The sequence below is a fragment of the Cicer arietinum genome, chromosome 5 (genome assembly GCF_000331145.2).
Source record: "Cicer arietinum cultivar CDC Frontier isolate Library 1 chromosome 5, Cicar.CDCFrontier_v2.0, whole genome shotgun sequence".
Classification (NCBI taxonomy): Eukaryota; Viridiplantae; Streptophyta; class Magnoliopsida; order Fabales; family Fabaceae; genus Cicer; species Cicer arietinum.
The window spans coordinates 42,997,021-43,021,305 of record NC_021164.2 but is presented as its reverse complement, the minus strand read 5'-3'; the positions used below and the strand labels follow the sequence as shown (position 1 = coordinate 43,021,305).

At 31.4% G+C, this 24,285-nt stretch overlaps 1 protein-coding gene and 1 long non-coding RNA gene across 5 annotated transcripts; one reads left to right on the top strand and one right to left on the bottom strand.

Annotated features, from left to right (window-relative positions):
- Positions 1 to 11,837: 11,837 nt before the first annotated feature.
- On the bottom strand, positions 11,838 to 17,291 carry LOC105852038 (LRR receptor-like serine/threonine-protein kinase ERL2). 4 transcript variants are annotated; one of them, XR_012162950.1, is made up of 7 exons: positions 16,856 to 17,291; positions 14,513 to 16,763; positions 14,298 to 14,429; positions 13,285 to 13,349; positions 13,034 to 13,106; positions 12,012 to 12,124; positions 11,838 to 11,930 (listed from the first exon to the last, which is right to left on the bottom strand). XR_012162950.1 is itself a non-coding variant. In XM_073368168.1 (5 exons), the coding sequence occupies exons 2-5, from the start codon at positions 14,553 to 14,555 to the stop codon at positions 13,098 to 13,100; spliced, it is 249 nt and encodes an 82-aa protein (XP_073224269.1). In that variant the 5' UTR covers positions 14,556 to 16,763; positions 16,856 to 17,291; the 3' UTR covers positions 12,894 to 13,097. The 4 variants fall into 4 exon arrangements, 2 of the variants coding, with proteins under 2 accessions (XP_073224269.1, XP_073224270.1); XR_003472847.2 differs by having other exon boundaries at positions 12,012 to 13,106; positions 13,807 to 14,429; XM_073368168.1 differs by lacking the exons at positions 11,838 to 11,930; positions 12,012 to 12,124 and having other exon boundaries at positions 12,894 to 13,106.
- Positions 17,292 to 22,300: 5,009 nt separating this feature from the next.
- LOC113786746 (uncharacterized) lies at positions 22,301 to 23,690 on the top strand. The gene is made up of 4 exons (XR_003473054.2): positions 22,301 to 22,537; positions 23,102 to 23,173; positions 23,397 to 23,499; positions 23,607 to 23,690. It is a non-coding gene; the product is annotated as an uncharacterized lncRNA (long non-coding RNA).
- Positions 23,691 to 24,285: the final 595 nt, after the last annotated feature.

Here is a 24,285-nt window from a genome sequence, read left to right as displayed (position 1 = left end):
AACTCACTTTGCCTCTTATGCTAAAACGAACAATTTTCTCCTAAAGAAGTATATGTATTTTTGTTACCTTAAATTTTTTTGTTTCTAGAGAAAGATGACGTGGTAATTTGAAGTTTGGTAGGAAGAAAGTAATGTTTGGTCAAAGACAAACCACAAACCTCATTAAAGATTTATATTAAAAATTACTACATTCAACCAATTAATGAATCCAAATGATAGCAAATATGAGTGGAAAGTCCAACTATCTTCTTAAATTGCAATTAGTTGAAGTATGAAATGATAGCAATTTATTTTGCATATTTTTTATTTATTAATAATTGATATTACAGCTCAAAACTATAGAGAAAAATTTGAATATAAAGTTTGATTATAATAATATGCACAAAAATATATACTTTTTAATCGAAAAGTATTGTTCTTCAAAAAATATATATTATTCTTTTTAAGCAACGGGTATATAATTTTTTAAATTCTATGTATTTAATAAAAGTAGTACTATTAAATTACTTACCTATCCTTTATTTCATATATTGCCTTATGTTTTATTCATCTTCTTATTTTTAATGTAAATCGTTAAATTAAATAAATATTTGTCATTAAAGAATCGGTTTAAATTAGTATTTGATTAATATCATCGATATAGAATGAGAACAATTATAAAATATCAACTATAATTTTTTTACACTTTAATGTTTTTTCATTGTTTTTGAAGATACGGAAAAATACGAGAAAGCTGGAGGATTTAAATTATGTTGACAATTGGTAACTCATTGACAAGTGTACCACATCTTTCAAGTAATAAAGTGACAAATAAAATTGTTACCACAATGATTGTTATTAAATTATTCGTCACAACAAAGTTGTAAACACTTAGGTAACAAAAAAATTATAAGTTGATTTATAATTTTGAACAAAAGTATAAATAATTAGAGAAAATTCAATATGAAAAACATAATTAGGAATTCGAATCACCTTCTTATCACTGGGTAATTATTAATTTACTATTTTAACAATCTAAAGTATGTGATTACATCAACTTAAAAAACTAGACTAAGACCAATTTCTTTACTCAAAATCCCTTTTTTATAACAACGAACCCTAGTTCCTCAAGTGATCAAGCTTGTTATTAAAATCATGTACGCACGTTAATTTCTTACGACACATGCTAATATTTTATATTCCTATAACAATATTGAAATATGATCATCTATTTTAGTTTGGGCTATTACAATTTATTTCTCAATGGTGAAAGAATTCCTAGGTTTAATTCTATGGTGATCAAACACATAAAAATAGATGAATAATCAAACATTTTACAATTGCATAAATAGTAAATAAAAAACCAAGATTACATAAACTCAAGGAGGTTCATCTAATCTCTAATCAATATGCAAATTAGCCACTCATGATGTTTGATAGAAAATATAAAGAAAGAATAAGATTACACATAAAAGTTGCACAAAAACTCCTCTAAGGTGTAGCTGCCTCTTCCTCAAAATTCAAAATTTAGAACCCTAATAAAATATCAATTTTTTGTTTAAAAAGGATTTTGGAATACATGCTTGCTCGTAATTGTTATGGGCGCAACATAATGCACTACAAGGCCTCCCTGTTCCATAGAAATGTACCTACAAAGGAACTGCAACACAATGACAAATGCAATGCGCCCTAGCTCCTTCCTGTTGCCCTCCAGACTCCAATAAAAGGAAATTTTGCATTTCGAGAACTATCTTGTATCTGTAGTAACCCGCTGTAACTTCCCGAGTGTTCGTTCCTCAATGTAATTAAGCTGTAACATCAAAATAAGAAGAAAATACTATGAAGAATTTGTCTAGTTAGAAAGGATTAGTAGGGAAACATTCAAATTGATTCAAAAAAACTAAAATTCATTTTCTTTATTATAATGACTATAAAACTACAAGAAAATAAATAAATCTACAAATAAAACTAATAATAAAATGTTTAAAAACAAGAACTGATGAAGACTCATCTACCATTTTTTAAATTTTCTTTGTTGTTTAAAATAGATTCTTTATCAAAAACTTTTACTTATTAAAAAAAAACACAATACAAGATAACACACAAGGCATCCCAAAGCAAAAGTAAAGAGATAAGGGAGAAGAAAAACACAAATATTTTTGTACTAGTTTTTAACAATTGTTGCGACATCTATATATTCCTTACCTTATAGTGAGTTAACTCAATCTCTCTAGGCTTATAGTATTCTCTAAGCCTCTCCTAGCCAAGTATTACTTCCTTGCTTCTCCAAGAACCCAGTATTATAATGCCTCAATAGGTAACCAGAAGTATAGGTAACCCAGTATTATAATGTCTCAAGAATTATGACATCCCTCACCTTTTGAATTGAGTATGTACCTCCCTTTCTGGTTACAATTATTTAACCGTTTGAATATGAAATATTTTTTTTTACTATTTCAAAAATACAAGTTGAAAATAATTATTTTAGAGTGTTTAAATATTTCAAAAGGTGTTATTATGGTTAAAGTATGAATGAAATTTATAAATCTTATTGATTTTAAAAATAATGTAAAAAGAAAACATGTGATTTATTAAAAAGTAATTTAAGAAAAAAATTTGAGTTCTAGAAAAAATTTATTTTATGGTGCTGAATGATTAGTGATACATTTATTATAATTAAGTGTAGAAATTAAATTTTAGAATATTATTTAACTTGAAGATGGTTTTTGCACTACTTGATTCTTATTAGTTTGTTAATGTGTTATACTACCTTCTAGGAAGTAGTTATTTATCATGGTGTAAATTGTTGAATTAGTTATGTGAACATATATATGTTCATGTGAATTAGTGTTGAGAATTTTTGTATAGTGTTTCGAGTAGTTGAAAGTGTTTACAAGATAGATAATTCTATATTTCTTCATTCTAATTATCGATTATATATTGTTGTAAGTATAATTTCTTTGTTGATGTTACTACTTGCAATTCACAAGTAAATTATTGTGAATGTGTAACTAAGATTTTTTAACTTGAAAAGTAAAGAGTATGAGTTATGGTGCCGCCTTCGCACTCTCAAACCATGTGAAAATAGTATTTTAATTATTTGTATTTGAAGTTGAATATTTATCGTTATGGTTACCATAAGTAATTGTCTCTTGTAGTAGGAGGAACTAGCTACCGCGAAGACTAAACGTCAATAAAAGAGGTGACAATAACTTATTGTTATTACTATTAGAAATACTTGTTAATGTTACCTTTGGAATAGTTGAAAAACATGTTCATCTTTTATATCATTTTAGTGATTTAATTATTAAATATGTTTTGTTGTGAGAAAGTATATGTATTAATGGCTTCTTATTTTTTTTTCTTTTTATTATTATAGAGTGATTGATTGTAAATCTCACATAATATAATATGATTATTGGATGTTTAAAGATTACTTTGGGTTCTATAATATAATTTATGATGTGGTTATTCTATGGTTGTAAGTAACTTTAAATAAATGCATTATGATATATCTTATGTGTGTAATGTATTGTATCTTTTGATAAGAACTTTGAATTGTTGTAGAAGTTGCTATGAATCAATCTTGTGTATAAGACTTCAAAATTAATTTAAATCTTTAGTGTGTTTTGAAATTATGTGAACATTTTCGCTCTTTCACTATGATTATGGTCATTAGTTCTAAAATTATTAAGTTATAGACATATCTTTGAGTTGTTATGTGTGCTTCTCTTGAAATTCTTAAAGGTACGAAACAATTTAAATATTGCTCTATTTATTTGACTTAAGTGAAACTTGTTAAGTAATTGGTGATATGATTTAAACTCGTCATGTTTTAAAGAGTAAAATTACTACGTTATTGTTCGAGAAGTTAGATAAATTTGACAATACATTTGACACATTTTTTGTTTCATTCAAATGAAGTAGTTAGCTAATGTTGACTAAATTTATATGTTTTATATTATCTATTAATCATAGTGAGTAACTAGGACATTCACTTCATGATTGAAATATTAGATGTAATATGTGTTTAATTGATTCATTGTGTCATGCCAGTCGTACTAAGCTAATTGATTTTTGAAATGTTGTTAAATGAATTGTCAATGCCTTAAATATATTTATTATTGCAACACCCACATTAATGATCTAGAATATAATGTAGATTCTAACAAATTAATGTCATTATGGTTTAACATCACAAGAGAAGTTATAATAGTTATAGAAATACAATGCTACAAGTCAAGTTTCAAATTGAGGCAATATGTAACACCCCGATTTTCAAAGCGAAGGTGTATTTTTTTTTTTTAAAGAAATTAAAATAAAACAGAGAAAAACAAATAAGGAAATACCTTTGGATAAATAGTTGAGTCATTATAATTTACAAGCAGCGGAAAAGTTTCTCAAAATACGAATCCAAAGTATTTACACTTCAAAAGGTGGTACATAGACCCCATCATAAATAACATGTCAAACAGACAATATTAGTATAGGTACAGTTTTCCGAATTAAAATACTGCAACCCAAAAAGAAGGACATCTAGTCCCTATACATCAACCTAATCTGAATATCCTACCAAAAACTATACACCCTGAGTGATCTCCACGCGCCCCGTGAGATCCTCCTACATAGCTCCAGTCAAGCATTCCCATCTGTAGGGTATGAACAGGCAGGATCATCCTGGCTCTCATCTGAGGGCAAAGCCCATATTTCCACAATAGTTGTAAAGGGCCACCAACCGAAATTAACAGATAACACATAACATTTAAGTTTTAAATGTACAAAATAACCTTTCAACTAAGCATGCCCTTAAAAGGATTTCTCATATGCTAAAAGTTCATGTAATGCTTGCCAATTAATAATGAAGTCAAAATAAAGTTCTCAAACCATCAAGTAATACACAACTGACCAAAGCATTGATAAATCAATTGAGCAATCGATTATCTAACTCAAAATAAGGATTTTTACTGAGCCAATGGATTGCCAAATCGATTTGGTCAGTTCTGATAAGTTCCTGTATTGCCAAATCGATTTCCAAATCGATTTTGACAGTTTTGCTGAGTTCCTGACTTAAGGCCAATCGATTTCCAAATCGATTTCTTAAATGGTTTTAAAAAACAGATCACAAAATCGATTGGCAAATCGATTTTGCCAATGAAGCAAAGTCCCTGCAACTCATCAAATCGATTGGGGAATCGATTTCCCTGCTTATCCTTCCAAAAATACATAAACTAATCCAATCCCATTCATACACAAACCCACATCTTAACACTTAGCAATTCCCACACGATTACCACGACAAACTGAGTTTCGAATTAGTTTTACAACCCATCACACTTACGCACAATAACCAATTCATATCACCTAGCAATTTCAACACAATTATCACGACAAATCAAATTCAGAACACTCAATCATAAACTTGAATCAAACACGACTCGTGTGCCAAGCACCCTAATGCAATGCGTATATGCCAAAATGCATGGACTCGGAATTCCAAACCAAAACCCTCCTCGAAGGGCCGTAAATCATAATTGTACCGCCTATCGCAGGCCAAAGTACCAATTACCGAGGTGCCACCTATCACGGGTCAGCACGATTTACTAAAAAGCGTAAATCATAAACGTACCACCTATCACGGGTCAGTACAGTTTACCGAGGTGTCACCTATCACGGGTCAACACGATTTACTAAAAGAAAAAGCGAGAATCGTAAACGTACCGCCTATCACAGACCAGTACTGTTTACCGAGGTGCCACCTATCACGGGTCAACACGATTTACTAAAAGAAAAAGCGAGAATCGTAAACGTACCGCCTATCACAGACCAGTACTGTTTACCGAGGTGCCACCTATCACGGGTCAACACGATTTACTAAAAGAAAAAGCGGGAATCGTAAATGTACCACCTATCACGGGTCAGTACAGTTACCATGGTGTCACCTATCACGGGTCAACACGATTTACTAAAAGAAAAAGCGGGAATCGTAAATGTACCACCTATCACGGGTCAGTACAGTTACCATGGTGTCACCTATCACGGGTCAACACGATTTACTAAAAGAAAAAGCGGGAATCGTAAATGTACCACCTATCACGGGTCAGTACAGTTACCATGGTGTCACCTATCACGGGTCAACACGATTTACTAAAAGAAAAAGCGGAAATCGTAAATGTAGAGATATTAAAAGATTCCCCATTTTTAATACTCGTTTAACTCTAATGATTTTCAAATTCCACACCGAACAAACTCAAAACATATTATCAGATCCAAACCACAATCCACACCAAAACACATCAAATTTCATCGGCATAACTGAGAACATGTCAAATACGACGAACACAAATTAACACAATCTACCACTCAAACACAACAAGTTTCATTTACTCAAAATCATACATAAATGAGTTTAAATTCATTTTCAACGAAACATTCATCAATAAAACCAAAACCTAACTCTAAGATTTTACCCATAAAGCCTTAGATTCATTTTCCCCCAAATCAATACTCAAACCCTAACAAAATTCTTTTCAACACAACCACAGATAAGTCCCTAAATGCAAACTAGAAGTTTGGAAGGAGCCCTTACCTTAACGATAGCTTCAACGTGCGTTTCCGGTACCGCGAGTAATTCCGATAAAATCTCCGCTCGCGATGTCGCTTCCAAGTTAGTCCACTAGCACCGTAGTGTGGTGGTGAGCAACTTTCCCTTCTATCTCTTCGCGAAACGAAGCTTAGATCTAGATGGAACAGGGAGGTTTGTGTTTGACGGTTTTGAAATCCCTAACACCGTTTTTCTTCGTTTTCGAATCAAACAAGAAGAATGAAGTTGAGTAATCTTCTCTTTCACACTCACCAAACCTTGGGTTTCTAATCTTGAAGAAAGGAAGCAAAGAAAAATGAAAATGGAGGAGGGATGAATTTTGAGCGCGCGAGTAACACAATATACCAAAGTTCAAAATATGAATACAATAAATATTTAACATCAATAATTTAATATTTGTTTCAGACCCAAAGCTCAAGTCCTTTTATATACTATAATACATAAAATTAAGGGTAGTATAACAATCTCAGTGAGTTTTATAAAAAGGGGAAGGGTAGTTAAAAAATTTTCTTTTAACAAACAATCATTAATAAGAAAAAAAAATATTTATTTCCTTTTAAATAAAATTTTAAGAAAATTTAAAGTTTGAAAACCTTTCAATTCAATCAATTTTGCCATGTAATATAGATAGTCTTTCTCAATTGTCTCAACGTGAACAACCAAAATAATTCTAATAATTTTGTAAGTTAAGTGACTACAACTGAGGTACACAAGCATCAATTCAAACATATAAACACTAGTAGAAAGAAGAATAATAGGAATCACAATCAAACAATAAATCACAATTTAAATGAAACACCATGCAAGACCATCATTTTAAAGGGAAAATCATAACATGCAAAGACAATTTTCTATCCTTCACTCTAGTTTAATGAAAAACCCTACTTTAAATCCTCGCCATTTGATCTTAAACATAATTTTTCTCACTTAACCTCCCCAAAACTCCCCTAGATCTTAATCTTACATGCAAAAATAATGAATTCGGAGAAAAAAAAAGAACTCACATTTCCTTGGTTGGTTCCTTTCAATTTTCCTATCTAAGTTTGACAAATTCCTTCTCTTATAGATGAGTTGGCAAGAATGAACCATGAACATTCGTATAATTAAATATTCACGTTTAAAAAAATTTTAAATAAAATAAACTGTAAAGCTTAAAAAAAAATTAAAATTTGATTGGAATAAAATAAAATAAAACTTTTTCTTTGTACTACAAAAATACATATACATAAGCAATTTGAACTCACATTTCAGTCATTAAGATGAATCATATACTTAACCATATATATATATATATATATATATATATATATATAGTTAAATTTTTTTGAAAACCTGTATATTAATTCGTTCAACCGCGAGTCACCTGAGAGATATTAGTCTATAGTAAGGTAGATCAAACGTCATGACTACAAGAAGCATCCTACTTGTTCTTCTCTTACTTATTTATCATCCTTTCCGAAGGAATTCAATCTACTCATCACAAAATATATTTTTATATGGTTCATGAAAATGCATTTATTAACTTATTCTTATAACTTAATATTTTTTTTAAATATATATGAACACATATTTATACATGCACGTGTGTAAATACAAGAATAAAATTGTTCATTCAATCCACATATCACACCAAATTTATACAAAATGCAACATAAAATTATAAGATCATTCATGAGAGAATTTAGAGTAATTAATAATAATTCTAAGTTCCTAATTAAGTACAAAACATTAGGTAGCTGAAACCAAATTACCTAATCAATCAATACAACACTTAAAATATAGTTCCAAACTGTGTGGAATTCGCTCAACAAAAATCAGATTTGCTCAGCGAATCTGAAACAGAAAGGAACCACTTCCATACTGATAAATTTGGTTAGCCCTTTTAAATTTGCTTAGCGAATTCGACATGATACATTACGAATTTCAACAATATCCATTTCCTTTCTACCTCTAAAATCCCCCTTTAGTCATCATTTAAATTGAGGAATAGCTGCATGAATCATCACAAGCTCATTAAAGATTTCAATAGAACATGCATAATCATTATCCCCAAATGTTCACATACAGAGAGGGGAAAAACAAGAAAACACTTTAACTTAGTTTTAGTTAGATTTGAAATTCTAAGAACATCATATAGAGATTTTTAGTTGGATATTATATCTTACTCTTGAAATCCTCTATAGGAGGTTGTGAACCCTAACTTTTTTCTTTAACAAAATATCTTCTTTCTGTCTCTCTCACGTTCCTCAATTTCTTATTTCATGGAAGCTAAAGACCTTGATGCAAGAAACACATCACTTTATCTTCATGCCCTTAGCTCCCTTTTCTTTCCTTTCCATTTCTGATTTTGTTTGGAAAGAAAAGTGAGGCAAGAAAGAAGGAGAATGCGTGTGAGTTTATTGGGTATGAATTTTTTAGTGAGATACATGTTGTATTTTTGTGGAAATGAATAAGAAGGTGAGAATTGAAAAACTAAGTGTGATGAGTGTCTGTGATGAGTCATCATCGATTCTTGTTTTTAACCATTTTATTACTAGTTTTATTTATTTTCTTTTGGATTTATAGTTATTTTAATAAATAAAAGGAATTTTAATCTTTTTTGAATGAATTTGGATGTTTTACTACTACTTTTTTGTAACCAGACAAACTCTTGGAATTTTTTTTTTTTTTTTGTGATGTTACAGATCAGTTACATTGCAAAATGGACACTCGAGAAGTTATAAAGTGTTACTGCACACACAAGATGGTTCCTAGAGTTCTAAATTGTCTTTCATTGAAGTATGGAGTGCAATAGGAAAGAATAAGGGTGCAATGCATCAATTCTTCCACATAAGTTCATTTGTTCGCACAACTCTCTGCCTCTGAGCGTAGAAGAGCTATCTCATAGTGCATTGTGTAGGATTCTTGCAAAATCATTTTTAAAAGTAGCAACACATTGCAATATTATCTGGAACAATGCAAAAGCACACATTTCCATATTCTATTTAACTCAAAAATCATTATTTGGATGCAAAAGGAAGAGACAACTACACCTTAATGAAGTGGTTGTGAAACCTCTTTGTGTAATAATCTTCTTTCTCTTTATAAATTACCAACCATTATGAGTAGCTAATTTACTCATTGATTAGGGATTAGATGAACCTTCTTGAATATAGATGATTTTTGTTAGTAATGCTTATTGTTAATGGAATATAAAGTATTAACATGTTTTTAAGAAATTAACATTTGCACATGCTTGAGTAACAAGCCTGATCATCTAAGAAATTAAAGTTTGTTGTTATAAAAAAAGGATTTTGAGCCAAGGAATCAGTCTTTGTCTAGTTTGATAATTTGATATAATCAAATAAGTTATATTGTGAAAATAGTAAATCAATAATTACACAGTGAAAAGAAGGTGATTCGTCCCTAATCATTTTTTTCATATTAAATTTTCTCTAATTATTTTTATGTTTTTTTTTCAAAATTACCGACCAAGTTATAAAGTTATAAACCTTTTGTTACTTTAGTGTTTAACACTTTGTTTTGTTACTAAATTAATAAAAATTCTATAAAGATGATTTTATGTGTGTGTGTTTATGCGTTAGATGGGAAGAGGAAGGGAAGGAAAGCTAATTCAAGAGTATGGATGAGTATGTGGGTTAAGTTAGGTGGAGAGTTCTCAAATTTACCCTCCCTTGATTTTCTAATTTTCTCAATTCTACCCCTCACTTCTCTAAAGTTACTCAATTATTAACTACTAACATTCCAATTTCATGATTATACCAAGTTCTTAATTTTCTCAATTAGTTAGAATTAAAAAAAGCATTATCACTATAGAAAAATTAATCATACAAAATGTGTGAGTGTGTGTGTTTTTTTATATATGATTACAATAAAAATTAAATTTTAAATTTGGAACATATACTTAATTTTAAAGGATATATAAAGTAAATTTAGTTTTGAAAATTAGAGTTGGTACAATTTTCTAACCTCCACTCTAGTTTAATGAAAAACCCCACTTTCAAATCCTTACCATTTGATCTAACAGTTATTTTTTCTCACTTAAACTCCCCTAAAACTTCCCTAGCTCTTAATCCTACATGCAAAAACAATGAATTGAGAGAAAAGAAAGGAACTCACAATTTCTTTGGTTGGTTACTTTCAATTTTTCTCTCTAAATTTGACGAATTCAATCTCTTATAGATGAGATGAGTTTGAAAAGTGATGATGAATATTTGTATGCAATTCCTCTAATGTAAGAAGGGAAGGTGAGTGTGAGGTTTGAGTTATTGGATTGGTGGTGAAGTTAAGAAAAGTTTGATGGTGGAGTGAGGGGAGTGTTTGGAGTTGTTCTTCAAATATTATTTTTAGGAGTAATATTTTTGTTAATTTTGGGAGATAGTATGAAATGTGTATCGTTGAGACAAGAAATATGTATTTTGTATATATTTCTTTCTTTCTTCTTTTTTTAACGTCTTCTATTTTGTATATTCAAACATCTTTTTATGTCACTTTGTTTCTTTCAATCTATTTTTGTTTTTGTTTTTGTTTTTGTTATTTTCTTCTTTTGATTGATTATATACTATTATTTTTGGTGGATGCAGCAATTGTAACATAATGAAATTTCTAGATTTCAACGTTTAAATTTTAAGGTCTAAAATGTAAAGGCATTTGATGGATTAATATGATTTAATTTAGTTATACTTTTTCATTACCCAAGTGCATACCTACAAATAGCAAATCTGTTGATAGGAAAATAACAAAAGAAGTCACTCAAGGCTTTTATACTTGAAATTCATGCAGTTTTTTTTTTTAGAATGAAATTCATGCAGTATTTGTCATTGATACATAAAAATGCGAGACAAATATTATGTGAGACAAATATTTGTCATCAATAAATATTACAAAAACACGAGATAAAACACACAATTTATAGAACAAATATTTTATAACTGATTTATAAAATAACAGGACAAATATTTTATTTGATGTCTAAACAATGCACATATGACATACCAACTATGCGCCACCGGTGTGTTAGTATCGGTTTCTTACTAGTTTTTCCAAAAATAAACTCAACCACCAGAATCATTTATACCACCACATGTTTGACAAAATGTATATTAATCATATTTATTTTTATATTTCTAATTGTAGTTATAGAAAAGAGCGTTTAGCCAATGAAATTTCAAATCTGAATGAAATTACTTCAACAAACTACATATAATACTTATGTTTTGGGGTACCTTGCCATCTACTGCAATGATTAAAAGATTGCTAAAACTCAAATAACTTCATTGTTTGGTAAAAGGCCTGCAAACATTTCAGAATTGTCCCTGTTTAGTGTGTAGAATTGCTTCTATTACAAACTCTGTCCAACATATAAAAATCAATGTCATCCATTTGACTTAAAGTATAAACATACACTATAGACAAAGCAACAAAATATTACCAATTTCAAAATAGTTAAAACTCAAAATGGTGGAAACATCAACATGGTAAAATCAGCTAGTGAAAGCTTTCACCACAAGCACTTCCAATCCTTTCTTTTGTTCCATTGTGTCACTGTGTGAAAAAGATACACGCAAATTAGATTCAAATATGCAACAAGAGTGTATGAGCACAATGACTCACAAACCAGAATCCCAGATAATGCAATAGAATTTGGATCATAGCAACTTCAACAGAGAATAACATGATGAATACAGCTCAAAAGTACTTGTGATGGTCTTTTGTGGACAAAGACAATTCAAAAATGGTGATCGAAGAGTCTAAACTCTAGAATGCTCCTCGTACATGTTTTTTTGTTAAAAGCCTAAAACAAATAAACTTTTTTTTGAAATATATTTGATAATGGCGTATTGGTTTTGCAAACTCATATGCATAGAACAAAATTAAAATATAAAAGATACTAACTACTACTAGTGCAATTATTACATCGGTTCCTATGTACATGTTAGATCGATTGCTTGTCCAATCTAACATCAAGTGTTGTAATAAATAGTTAATTATTAAATCGGCTAAAATGACAGATGTAACAAGTCAAAATTCATAAATAATTTATTACATTAGTTAAATTTGAACCAATCTAACAAGTCAAATTCAAAATTGATTTATTACATCGATTAAATTTGAACCAATCTAATAAGTCATATTCAAAATTTAACTAAATTTCATACTTCCTTCGTTATAGCAACTAAAAAATCAATTAAATATCAATTGCATCGTAGCATCGTCACATCAAATAAGTAGAACCAAAATACTAATGTAATTATAGACAAAATAAAATTGAACATGCTCGGACCCAAGGAGTCACATGATGGCACCAACTATGTTGACAATACATTATATACTTAACATAAAAACACAAACAAATCACAAGTCTGAGTATACATAAAAGATAATAATAATAATAATAATAATAATATTAACAATCAAAATTAAAACAAAAAGATTCATATGAATTAACACAACCAAATCACTTGAATGATTACTAGTATTTCCCGTCCTTGACCAAAGATTTCATTGTCTGCTGCAATCACGAAATCTGCACAACAATTTAACTCATTATTGCCCAAGAAATCATCACAAAGCTGAATGAAACACCTATTTAAAACTCTAACCAATAATTAACATTTACAAAACACAATGAATAATAAAAAATTATCATAATAACTCAAAAAATAAAAACAAACAATTTTGATGCCAGAAGCAGAAACCTTTACCTGCAGAAGCAGAAACTTTCGACGGCGTGACATATTATTTTCTTTGGTCCGTGTCGCCATTTTTCCTGTGAGCAAATCATATATACATACTCATTAATAATTGTCCCATGAAGGCGTCAGCAAAGTAAAAAAAATGAAAGCAAAAAGCAGAGTATATATCGAACAAAATCATCCTGGCATGTATTTATTAGGTGCCAAAGGCCAATAGTCCAACTCCAACTAGCAATATAGAAATATAAACAGAAAATATGATGACCCCACAAAGATATTTCGACTTTCATGATGTTTGATGTTTCTTTTTGCTACTGGTTTCCACGTAAAATAATATGCATAGTAGGAATACATTCACATTTAGTACTTTTAAAGAATATATGAGATTTCATTGGGCATGTTTTTCTTTCTTTTTCAGTGGAAACGTTTCTACTTTCCTATCATATTTTGAGTATAAATTTTAATATAATACAATACCATCCATGTCCTAAAGCTATAATTTCCATATGCTGAAGGGCTGCTACTACCTACCTGCCATGCAAAACTTAGCAAGGGCTATTCTTCATTTGTTAGTCTAAATCTTCAAAAGATGTATTGTTTATTTGCTCGATTTGTCGCGCATTTCTAGCATGTCTTTGAGGCCGCTTCAACAACTTGATTATCTCATATAGTCTGATACTTTGACCAGAGTAAAGGCAACGGTCAAGTGGAGTTAAACCATCCCGAGACAAACCAAAGAGAAATTGAATCTCTTTTGAATATGTAAAAAAAATTGAACACTCCATCACTGTTTAATGGTTTTTCTAATTTTATAACTAAACAATAGACGAAATGTTACTATATGCATATACCAACTGACACTGAGTTGAACAAAACTATAGGCTCCAAAGTGTGAATGCCAAATCCATATGAAGAATTACAAGTTTAGGGGCCCCCGAAAAAATAGACATATTAACCAAAATCAAGTCAGAAAAAGCTAGTTTGACGTTACTATCCAAGTAGAACTCAACCATCCATCATACCTAGCCCTGTCCTGCTAGATCCTTTAATCAACTGCTTGGATTGGCGGGTTCTATAGATAGTTACAATTACCATAGCCAGTAACATGATGACACCAAGAGCAAGAATTACAACTGCAACTCTAGAAAAAATCTCTGAAAAAATAATATAATATGGTCAGTTATCTTTAAAAACTCAGTCTAAAAAAAAATTTCAAAATGGGTTAAACCTCACAAACCTCTTGATTTTGGAATATAAGGATGAAAAGGTACACAAAACATCACAAACCATGTACATTAGCATCATTTACTGCAACATAAATGGGTTACCCGACAAGCAATAAACACAAAACATCAAGCACAAAACTCTTCATAGTTAGACATTTAGAGATGCAAGATTCTACAGCTGTCCAGTCTCTGGTGGAATGCTCTCCAAAAGGTTGTTGAAGGACATATCTGAAGGTAAAAAAATATCAATTATAAGGAAGGGGGGTTTGAATTATAATTGCCCCTTTTAAAAATTCTATTTTAAAAATAAGATCACAATCCAAGATTGATCTTGACAGTGATGAAGATTAATCTTGGTTTTGTTGAAGATCAATCTTGGTTTGCTTTAAAAACAGTAAAATCAATTTTATCAAAATATGATTTGATTGTAACGCATAAAATAAATAGAGATATAGATAGAGATAGAGAGATCACACAAGGATATATCCTGGTTCACCCAATCCGGGTTACGTCCAGTCCTCACAACCGTGAGATTTTTCACTAAGTGTTCAAACCAAGATCGTTCTTGGTTTTCATGGATCAATCTTGATCTTTACACAATTCCTACCCTTCTACCTAAAAAGGATTTCTTCAATTCTACCTTACTGTTTTGGAAAGGCTTTAACAAGTTACCTTTCAAAACATGAAAGGATTTTTGCAATTTACTCAAGATTTGACAAAACAACCTTGAGTTACAAAGTGATGGATTTGAGACTATTTAGAATCTTAGTATTGCTCAACTCTTGTTTGAGAAATATATTCTGTAAATAGACCTCAGTTGTAAATGATTACAACACAAAGATTAAAACAAACAACAAACTATAAGAAAGATTTTGAGACACTTGAGTATGATCAAAAATATTGATCTTTTGCTTGGTGCTGATTGTTGTGTTTTGTTCTTCAACTTGCAGCTGCATTTATAGACTCCAAGAAGGCTTATGACAGCTCATGTGGCTGTTGGAAAGGGACCAGCTGTCATAAAAGAGTTGTTGGATAAATTCTGCCAAATACAAGATTGATCTGCTGCATCAAAAGATCGATCCAGGATTGATCTTCTGGTTTGTGATGAACTAGCCTTGTACTTCTGTGATTTGTGTCAGTATGTCAGCCTTGAGTACATGCTTTTCTGTTACGTGTGCAGGCTTTAGAATAGTTCAAATCAGTAGTGTACTTTGCTACTTGTAGTCTTGTACTTGCATTTGCTTTATAAGAAGAATGATCTTTGTGATATGTCTTTATTGAAGCATGTCTTTGATTCTTCAAATTCTAGAACAAATGTGACTTGGATTGATCTTTTGTTGATTCTATATGAGAGTATAAGATGAATATTGTTTCCAGGATTGATCTTCATTTTTCAGAACTGCTTCAAGATCAATCTGCGTTTTCCAGAACTGCTTCAAGATCAATCTGCATTTTCCAGAACTGCTTCAAGATCAATCTTCGTTTTCCAGAACTGCTTTCTTTGATCTGATTTGTGATGTTTGATACCTATCTTGTTTTAACATACTCAAAAACACATGTTAAATATCAAAACACTTAGAATCATAATTAGAATTATTAATTAACTTTTTGTTTGTTTTCATCAAAACATTAAATTGAGATTTTGTCTCAACAATATCACTAGAGAAAATATAAATCATTATGAACCAATTAAACCCCAAGGAAAAACAACTTAACAAGACGTTGAAAATTCAACCGTTCAGATCAGAAAACATCAACAAGACTTACATAATTTGTATGCTTCTGAGATTGCCAAATTCAGCAGACAAGGGACTATCAAGATGATTATGACTCAAGTTCTTTCATTTATAACATTTAAAAATACACTAATTCAGTAGTAACAAGACACCGCAAGGAGGTCAATCTTTCAATTTCAATACTTGGGTCCACTTAAGCCAATCCAAAAAATGTTACTAGTGTTAAAGAAACTAGGTTGCCTATTATCACAACCCTCAATTGGTTACCTTGATAGCTGCTAGTAATAATAAAGGAGAATAAAAACAAAGACAAAGTAAAATCACTCAAACCAATTTTATGCGTTTCAATTTTAATACTGCGAATAGAAGATAGGAACATACTGCAAATTCTTAATATCTTCCCCATGAAAGAAAATAGGAACAGTGGAAGATTGCTTATATACGGCCACTAAAAAGATCCAAGTTTGTCCCTTTCATGAAGAAGCCTTAAACCTAGTTTCATTGCCCATAGTCCATCTGCCAAATGCTACCACAATATCCAATCAATTCAAATTGTTGAAATTCAAACAGTACAAATTAAGTTAATAATGAAACTAAAAATAGAGAAGTGAAATTTACCGGGAACGTGGTTGGTGAATTGAAGTAGGAGAGAGTCAGAATCGGTCAAATGTAAAGGAATATGTTGAGGTAGAACAATTAGGTCAGTGCCGATTGGGATTTCTTCATAAACGATTAACCCTAGACCGTTGGAAGAGTCGAATTGTGATATCTCGGTATCTATTTGTAATTATTTTGGCGCGTTTGCGAGAGGAGTGTTTGGCAGCATCGAGAAGGAGAAAACCCATTTTGAGAGTGCGGTCGATGAGATCAGAGTCGGTAGGCATAAAGTGAAGAAGATTATCGAAGTAGAGATGGAGGGAGAAAGAAGGAAGGTCAGATAAGGAGAGGAATTCATGAGGAGATACTCGACTTCCATTTTAGATAGCTGAAAGATGAAGGACGAAGAATTGCTTCACGTGCTTCACGTTCGCGCTTGTTTTCTAAGAGATGTTTTTTTAAATGCTTCTTGGATCGGTCTAATATAATTGATCTAATAATATTTGTGATAATAATAAATTTGTCATATTAGAACAGTTCAATTCAAATAGATCTAACAAAGTTTACCATAATAACAAATTTGTCACCGTCTTTTTTTTTTGTGTGTAGCTTTTTTAATTTTTATGTGTATGTCAGAACGGTTCAGTTAAAACCGATCTAACAAAGCTTTATCATAATAACAAATTTGTCACCATCTTACTTATTACATTGGATGTATAACAACCGATTTAATATCGACGATGTAACAAGGTAAAAATGCACTAGTATACGTTAGAAGTTATTGTTACCATCAAAATCTATATCTCATAGTAACTGAGAAAGAGATAAACCATAAGTACCAACAAAGTTGTGATCCCTAAAATCTCCTAATGCTTCATGTAAAGAAGTGTGCAAAATACAACATCACCAAGAGATCATTATTTTGCTTCTTGATAGTGCTCCCCCTTGTACGTTATCAACAATGGCTCTGCATTTTCTTTAAACCTTGATATGTACTTGTCCAAGAACATGTCCTCAGACCAACATAACAAATGAATAAATCTTGGAACCTTCTTACATAGATTTTTTGATTTCAAAAGCTGAAAAACTCTATACTGAGGAAACACTCGATCCTCAATGCTATACATCAAAATCACTGGTCGTTGAATCAATGTTGACTTTTGCAGCATTACTATCTGCAAGAAGAATTCCATTCCAACCTTTAATTTCTTCTCTGATGTCCTAAGCAAAGTTAGAGTCTTTTTAAACATTTACAAGCTCTCATATTTGGAAAACATGAAACCTTGAATGGAGTCCATTTTTCTCCTAAATGTTTTAGGACTCAAACCAGATATGGTATGAAGCACGAGAACCAACATTCTTGAATTTTCTTCGAGACCTAAGTCTACAACTTGCAAAACATAGTTCCTAATAGAAGATTGTGTGGCAGTCAAAAGTCTCGATTGTTGTTTCAGTAGAATCAAAAGCTTATCACCAAAAATTCCACATGTCTATAGGAATATAATCTTTGTCGTTGCAAACAATTTTTCGAATGGCTTTGTTGGAGGGTACCAATGTTTTGTTCAAAATAGCTGTCAAAATGGTGGGATTTTTGGAAATGAAATCACGTAAATCCGAACATTGGAAACCCAATTGTTGAAAGAGATAAATTTTAGGTTTTAGTGTATTATCAACATCTGAGAAGAGTATTTGAGCTCTGTGACGAATGATAGAATGAATATGAGATTCGGGGAATCCAATTTGTTTGAAAAAGTTGAGGACAAATAAGGGCTTTGGAGGGAGCGTGTGAGATGAAATGCGTTTAGAGATATAAAGGGATTGAGATTTGGGGAAATTGAAATTGGAATTGAGGAAATCGTGGAGAATAGTAGTTTGATTTGGGATTGATAAAGAAGCAGTAGACAATGAAAAGAGAAATGGATGAAGTGGGTTATTGAAAGGAGAAAAAAAAAACGTAATTTGCGGGATTGCATTGCAAGAATATTAATCAATATCAATAATAAGAAATGAAAAGAAAAAGGGGTTTATGAGTTTTTAGGGTTGAAATGAAAGAGTGGGAATATCATATTTGAATTTGAAAGCAGGAAAAATAAGACATTACGAATCGAAAAAGGAAAAAAGGAGAAAGAAAACCTTGAGTAGTTGTTATTACAACTCCACTCTGATTTGTGACTTGTGTGTGTACGCATGTGGGTAGGAAAAGTGTTTTTGTTTTCGAAAAGGTGTTTTCACCGTTCAACATTTGGATTATAGCTGCAAATACATTTATATGCATATTTGATTTTGTGGTGTAAACAACCACGCTTAAATTCAACTTCCAATTAATTTTCAATTAATAATGTTGTTAATAAGTGGGCTTAATTTACTTTTTTAATGATTGAGTTAGATTAAATTAATTTTAAATAAAAATGTTTGTCAAATTAAACTAAATTCATACAATTAAATTAATTTTGAATTAAAAGTGAATGAGACCATACGCAACATTAGTAGTTCATGTCTAGACCCTACATCTTGTCAACCAAATTCCAAAATGTATAGACCAAACTAAGATGACACATTACACAAATCAAGACCAAATTAAGATCCCACTTGATAAAAAAAAAAAAAAAAACTGAAGATGGCCAACATATACATAGTAAACTCCAAGAAAGCTTGGCAAGAATAATATGGGACACATTAAAATATGCACCTATAATCTATGAAAGATAAAAAAAAAAAAAAAAAAAAAAAAAAAAAAAAAGAAATAGAGAGGAAATACTAGCATGTTAATAGTAAACAACAATCTTCTATTCTTCTTCTACCTTCTCTAAGGATCCACTATTGTGCAACAAACCAATTGTATTCAAAATGGTCTACTCTTCAACTTCCTTTTTTCTCTTTTGATGTTTGCAGGATATTGTTGGTGAGTTCCACACCAGTTTGTTACCTTTGAAGTAGAAATATTGATTTACATGGGAGGGGGGTTTGAATTAAAAATTTCTTGAAAATACTTAAAAATTCAACTCATGAATCATCTTAGTTAAGAAAACAGAAAATGGAGAACGTTCTTAGTTAGCATAAAATCATAAATTCAATTTTATGTTTTTAACTGAAATGATTAATCAAACTTAATAAATAAGGAGATAAGAGAAAGAATACCACACACGGATGTATCGTGGTTCACCCAACTCGGACTACGTCCAGTTCTCACAAATGTGAGATTTTTCACTAAGTGTTCAAAACAAAGAATCTTCTTAGTTTTACAGCACCTAGCTCATATCAACCTTTATCTGTTACAAACTTCATCCTTTTCCACCTAGAAAGAGATTAATTAGGTCACTTATCAACCTTGATAGGATTTCTTACAATCTACCCAAACTATACTAAACTCTTATAGTTCGAGTTTTACAACATTGATGAGATTGTTTTGTTAGAATCTGAAAAGGCTAAACACTTGTTTGAGTTCTGATTATTGGACAGAGAAATAGATGAGAATGATTCTAGGAACTGAATGGAAAAAATCAGAATTGATTCAACATACGTGAATGAGAGAAATTGAAGTATGATTGAAATGAGTAATGAATTGCTTAGTACTTGAAGCTCTGCATTTTCCTTGAGCATTGGCATTCCTTTTATAGGCTTTTAGGACATTTAATAATGGTCAAAAAAATTTGTTGGTAGTGTTGTGTCTATTTTGACCAAAGATCAATTTATACGATTAAAAAATATTCCATCATTTGAACATTTTTTAGTTCTGTTTGACTGGATTAATTTCTTAGTTCTTTGTAACACCCCGATTTTCAAAGCGAGGGTGTATTTTTTTTTTTTTTCAAAAGAAATTAAAATAAAACAGAGAAATAAATAAGGTAATAACTTTAGATAAATAATCGAGTCATTATAATTTATAAGCAGCGGAAAAATTTCTCAAAATATGAATCCAAAATATTTACACATCAAAAAGTGGTACATGTAACCCATCGAAAATAACATGTCCAGCTGACAATATTAGTAAATGTACAGTTTTCCAATTCAAAATAACGTAATCCAAAAAAAGACATAAGTCCCCTCTATGTCATCCTAATCTGATCATTCTTCAAAAAAACTATAGCTATACACCCTGAGTGATCTCCACGCGCCCCGTGAGATCCTCCTAACATAGCTCCAGTCACGCATTCCCATCTATATTCCCATCCGTAGGGTACGAACCGGTAGGATCGTCCTGGCTCTCATATGAGGGCAAAGCCCAGATTTCCACAATAGTTGTAAAGGGTCACCAACCGAAATTAACAATTAACACATAACATTTAAGTTTTTAAATGCACAAAATAACCTTTCAACTAAGCATGCACCTTAAAAAGGATTTTCCATGTGCTAAAAGTTCATATAATGCTTACCAATTAAAAATGAAGTCAAAATAAGGTTCTCAATCCATCAAGTAATACATAACTGACCAAGACATTGATAAATCAATTGAGCAATCTGTTATCTAACTCAAAATAAGAATTTCTACTAAGCCAATCGATTTCCAAATCGATTTCGTGAAGGTTTTTAGTGAAATTTGAACTCTGGGCTCAATTCAATCGATTGGGAAATCGATTGAATGAATGACTGAGCCCCGGTATTAATGCCAATCGATTTCCAAATCGATTTTGTCAGTTTTGTTGAGTTCTTTCTACTAAGTCAATCGATTTCCAAATCGATTTCCTGAAGGAATTTAGTGAAATTTGAACTCTGGGCTCAATTCAATCGATTGGGAAATCGATTGAATGAATGACTGAGCCCCGACATTAATGCCAATCGATTTCCAAATCGATTTTGTCAGTTTTGCTGAGTTCCTGTCTTTCTGTCAATCGATTTCCAAATCGATTTCGTAAAAGATTTTGAAAAACATATTTATACAATCGATTGGCAAATCGATTAGGTCAAATTAGGGAAGTCACTGTAACTCACCCAATCGATTGGGAAATCGATTTCCCTGTATATTCTTCCAAAAATACATAAACTAACTCAATCACATTCATACACAAATTCCACATCTTAACACTTAGCAATTCCCATACGATCACCACGACAAATTGAGTTTCGAAATAGTTTTACAACCCATCACTCTGACACACAATAATCAATTCATAACACTTAGCAATTTCAACACAATTACCACGACAACTCAAATTCAAAACACTCAATCATAAACTTGAATCAAACACGACTCGCGTGCCAAGCACCCTAATGCGATGCGTATATGCCAAAACTAACTCAATCACATTCATACACAATTCCACATCTTAACACTTAGGAATTCCCACACGATCACCACGCACTACAAGAAAATTACCATATACCTACGGTTTTTTTAGTTACGGCCCTTAAAACTGAAGGTATAGGTATCATATAGCTACGAAAATAATGCCCGTGGGTATAGTCCCACAGAGACACATAAACTTTCTCATTTATTTCCTATCTAATAAAAATAATATGAAACACTCTTTTCTCTCCTTCAAACCTAGCCGTCATCATTGTAGGCCATCTCTGGCCGTCGTTGGAGCTTGTTAGAGATGATGGAGAATCAATAATATGTTGATGCTTTAGCAATGTGTTATCTCATTCTTATGCCTCTATAACTCTTATGTTTTCGCGTTTCGGTTTCCCTCCGCCGTTTTGTGAGCACACCACCGCCATCTTATTTGTTTCTTGCTACTGCTGTTCTTGATCTTCACATTTTGGGTGAGTTCTCCACTCTTGTTTGGATAGATTGTGTAGAAACCCAAAATCTTCAATTTTGAAAACCCTAACATTTTTTCTAATATGAGATTTAACTCTTATTGTTATTAAGTAATTTATCTTTAACATTGTTTATCTTGTGTTGGAGTTTTGATTTTAAATTTTTTTGCCTTGTGTTGAATTTTTTTTGACTCACCCTATTCGATTTCAGCCACTTTCAGGTTTTTAGTTTAAGCGCAAAAATTACTCTACTTCAAAATAAGGGATTTAAGTTTCAAAATTACTTAACTTCCATTAATACCCATGTCAAAATGAGGTCTTTTAAATTTCTTTTTCTATGTTAGTTTCAACTTCGTATAAAATATATATTCGAAATATCTGTTTAGTTATATGTAATTTCTGTGTTGTTTTGAATTTTTGCGACTTTGATTGAGAGTTAAGGTTCATTTTAGGGATTTTCTCATTGTTACGATATTTGTGGTTTAATTGAAATGCTTGCTTAACTTGTGAATAATTGTCACACACGACACAATAAAAACGCTATCTATCTATTCCTGATAATTGCAGGTTGAGCATGTTTGCCGGATGGGTACACAGCTGTTGCAGACACATTACAATCAGCTACTTTCCAAACTAGCTGTCAGACTTGTCTTAACTGCTTTTAGTGACATTTTTAGCACAGTTTAACCATGGTTGAATCGTTGAGACATGAATCAATACTTTTTTGGTCTAGCTTTTAAAGCATTGTTGGGCAGTAAATCTTTGTTATCAGTACCAGATAACAAGTTTTAAAAATCTTAGATGTCTTGGATTGCTTAATAAATCTTAGAAAAATCTCAGCTTTTTGTTTTCCAATTATCAGTGGACTTATTACGGGTCAACCTGCGCAGAGCCCGCCTCGTGGGGTTCGTACCGTGTGCCCACTTGCTTTTGTTCTCTCACCAACTAGGGAGATATCAATGCAGGTGAGTTAGTTGTGTAATTAAAAACTTCGTATTGTGACATTTGTTTTTATTGGGTGTAGCTTTGCAGTGAAAAATGATTTATTAGAATTGTTGTCATTTGGTTTTAGATACATGAAGAGGCTAAGAAGGTTGCATGCCAGACCGGGGTTAGGGTGGTTGTTGCTTATGGCAGAGCTCCAGTTAACCAACAGGTTTATGTCCTAGCTTTTATTTTTGTGTATTCTTGATATATGGTGATTCAGTCACATTCAAGGTTTTTTGTCTTGTATATCAGAGGTTCTGATATGTGCTTTCAATCACTACACCCTTTCAAATTTTTTGAAGACAAACAGCTTATAATTTTCTGAATAAAGCTTGAGATTTTTTATCCGTGTAAAGTTAATATGTCTCTCTAGCTGGTATGCTCCTATTGATTTTGCTTTTCTTCCTTTTTGTGCCAAATGATCCAGTTCAGACTAGACTCTAGAGTATAGTTCTGGAATCGTCAATTATATTATATTTTTTAATGCCAGAAGAAAACATTTATATTTTGGTATAGATTCTAACAAAATATAATTTTCCAGCTACGAGAGCTTTAGAGAGGGGTGGACATTCTTGTTTCAACTCTAGGAAGACTAGTAGATTTGCTGGAAAGAGCTAGTTTCACTGCAGAAGAATAGGTATCTGGTCTTAGATGAGGCAGCTAGGATGCTGGACATGAGTTTTGAACCCCAGATTAGGAAGATTGTAGAACAAATAGATATGCCCCCAGCAGGTGAATGTAGTGCTCAAAACCATTTGAATTCA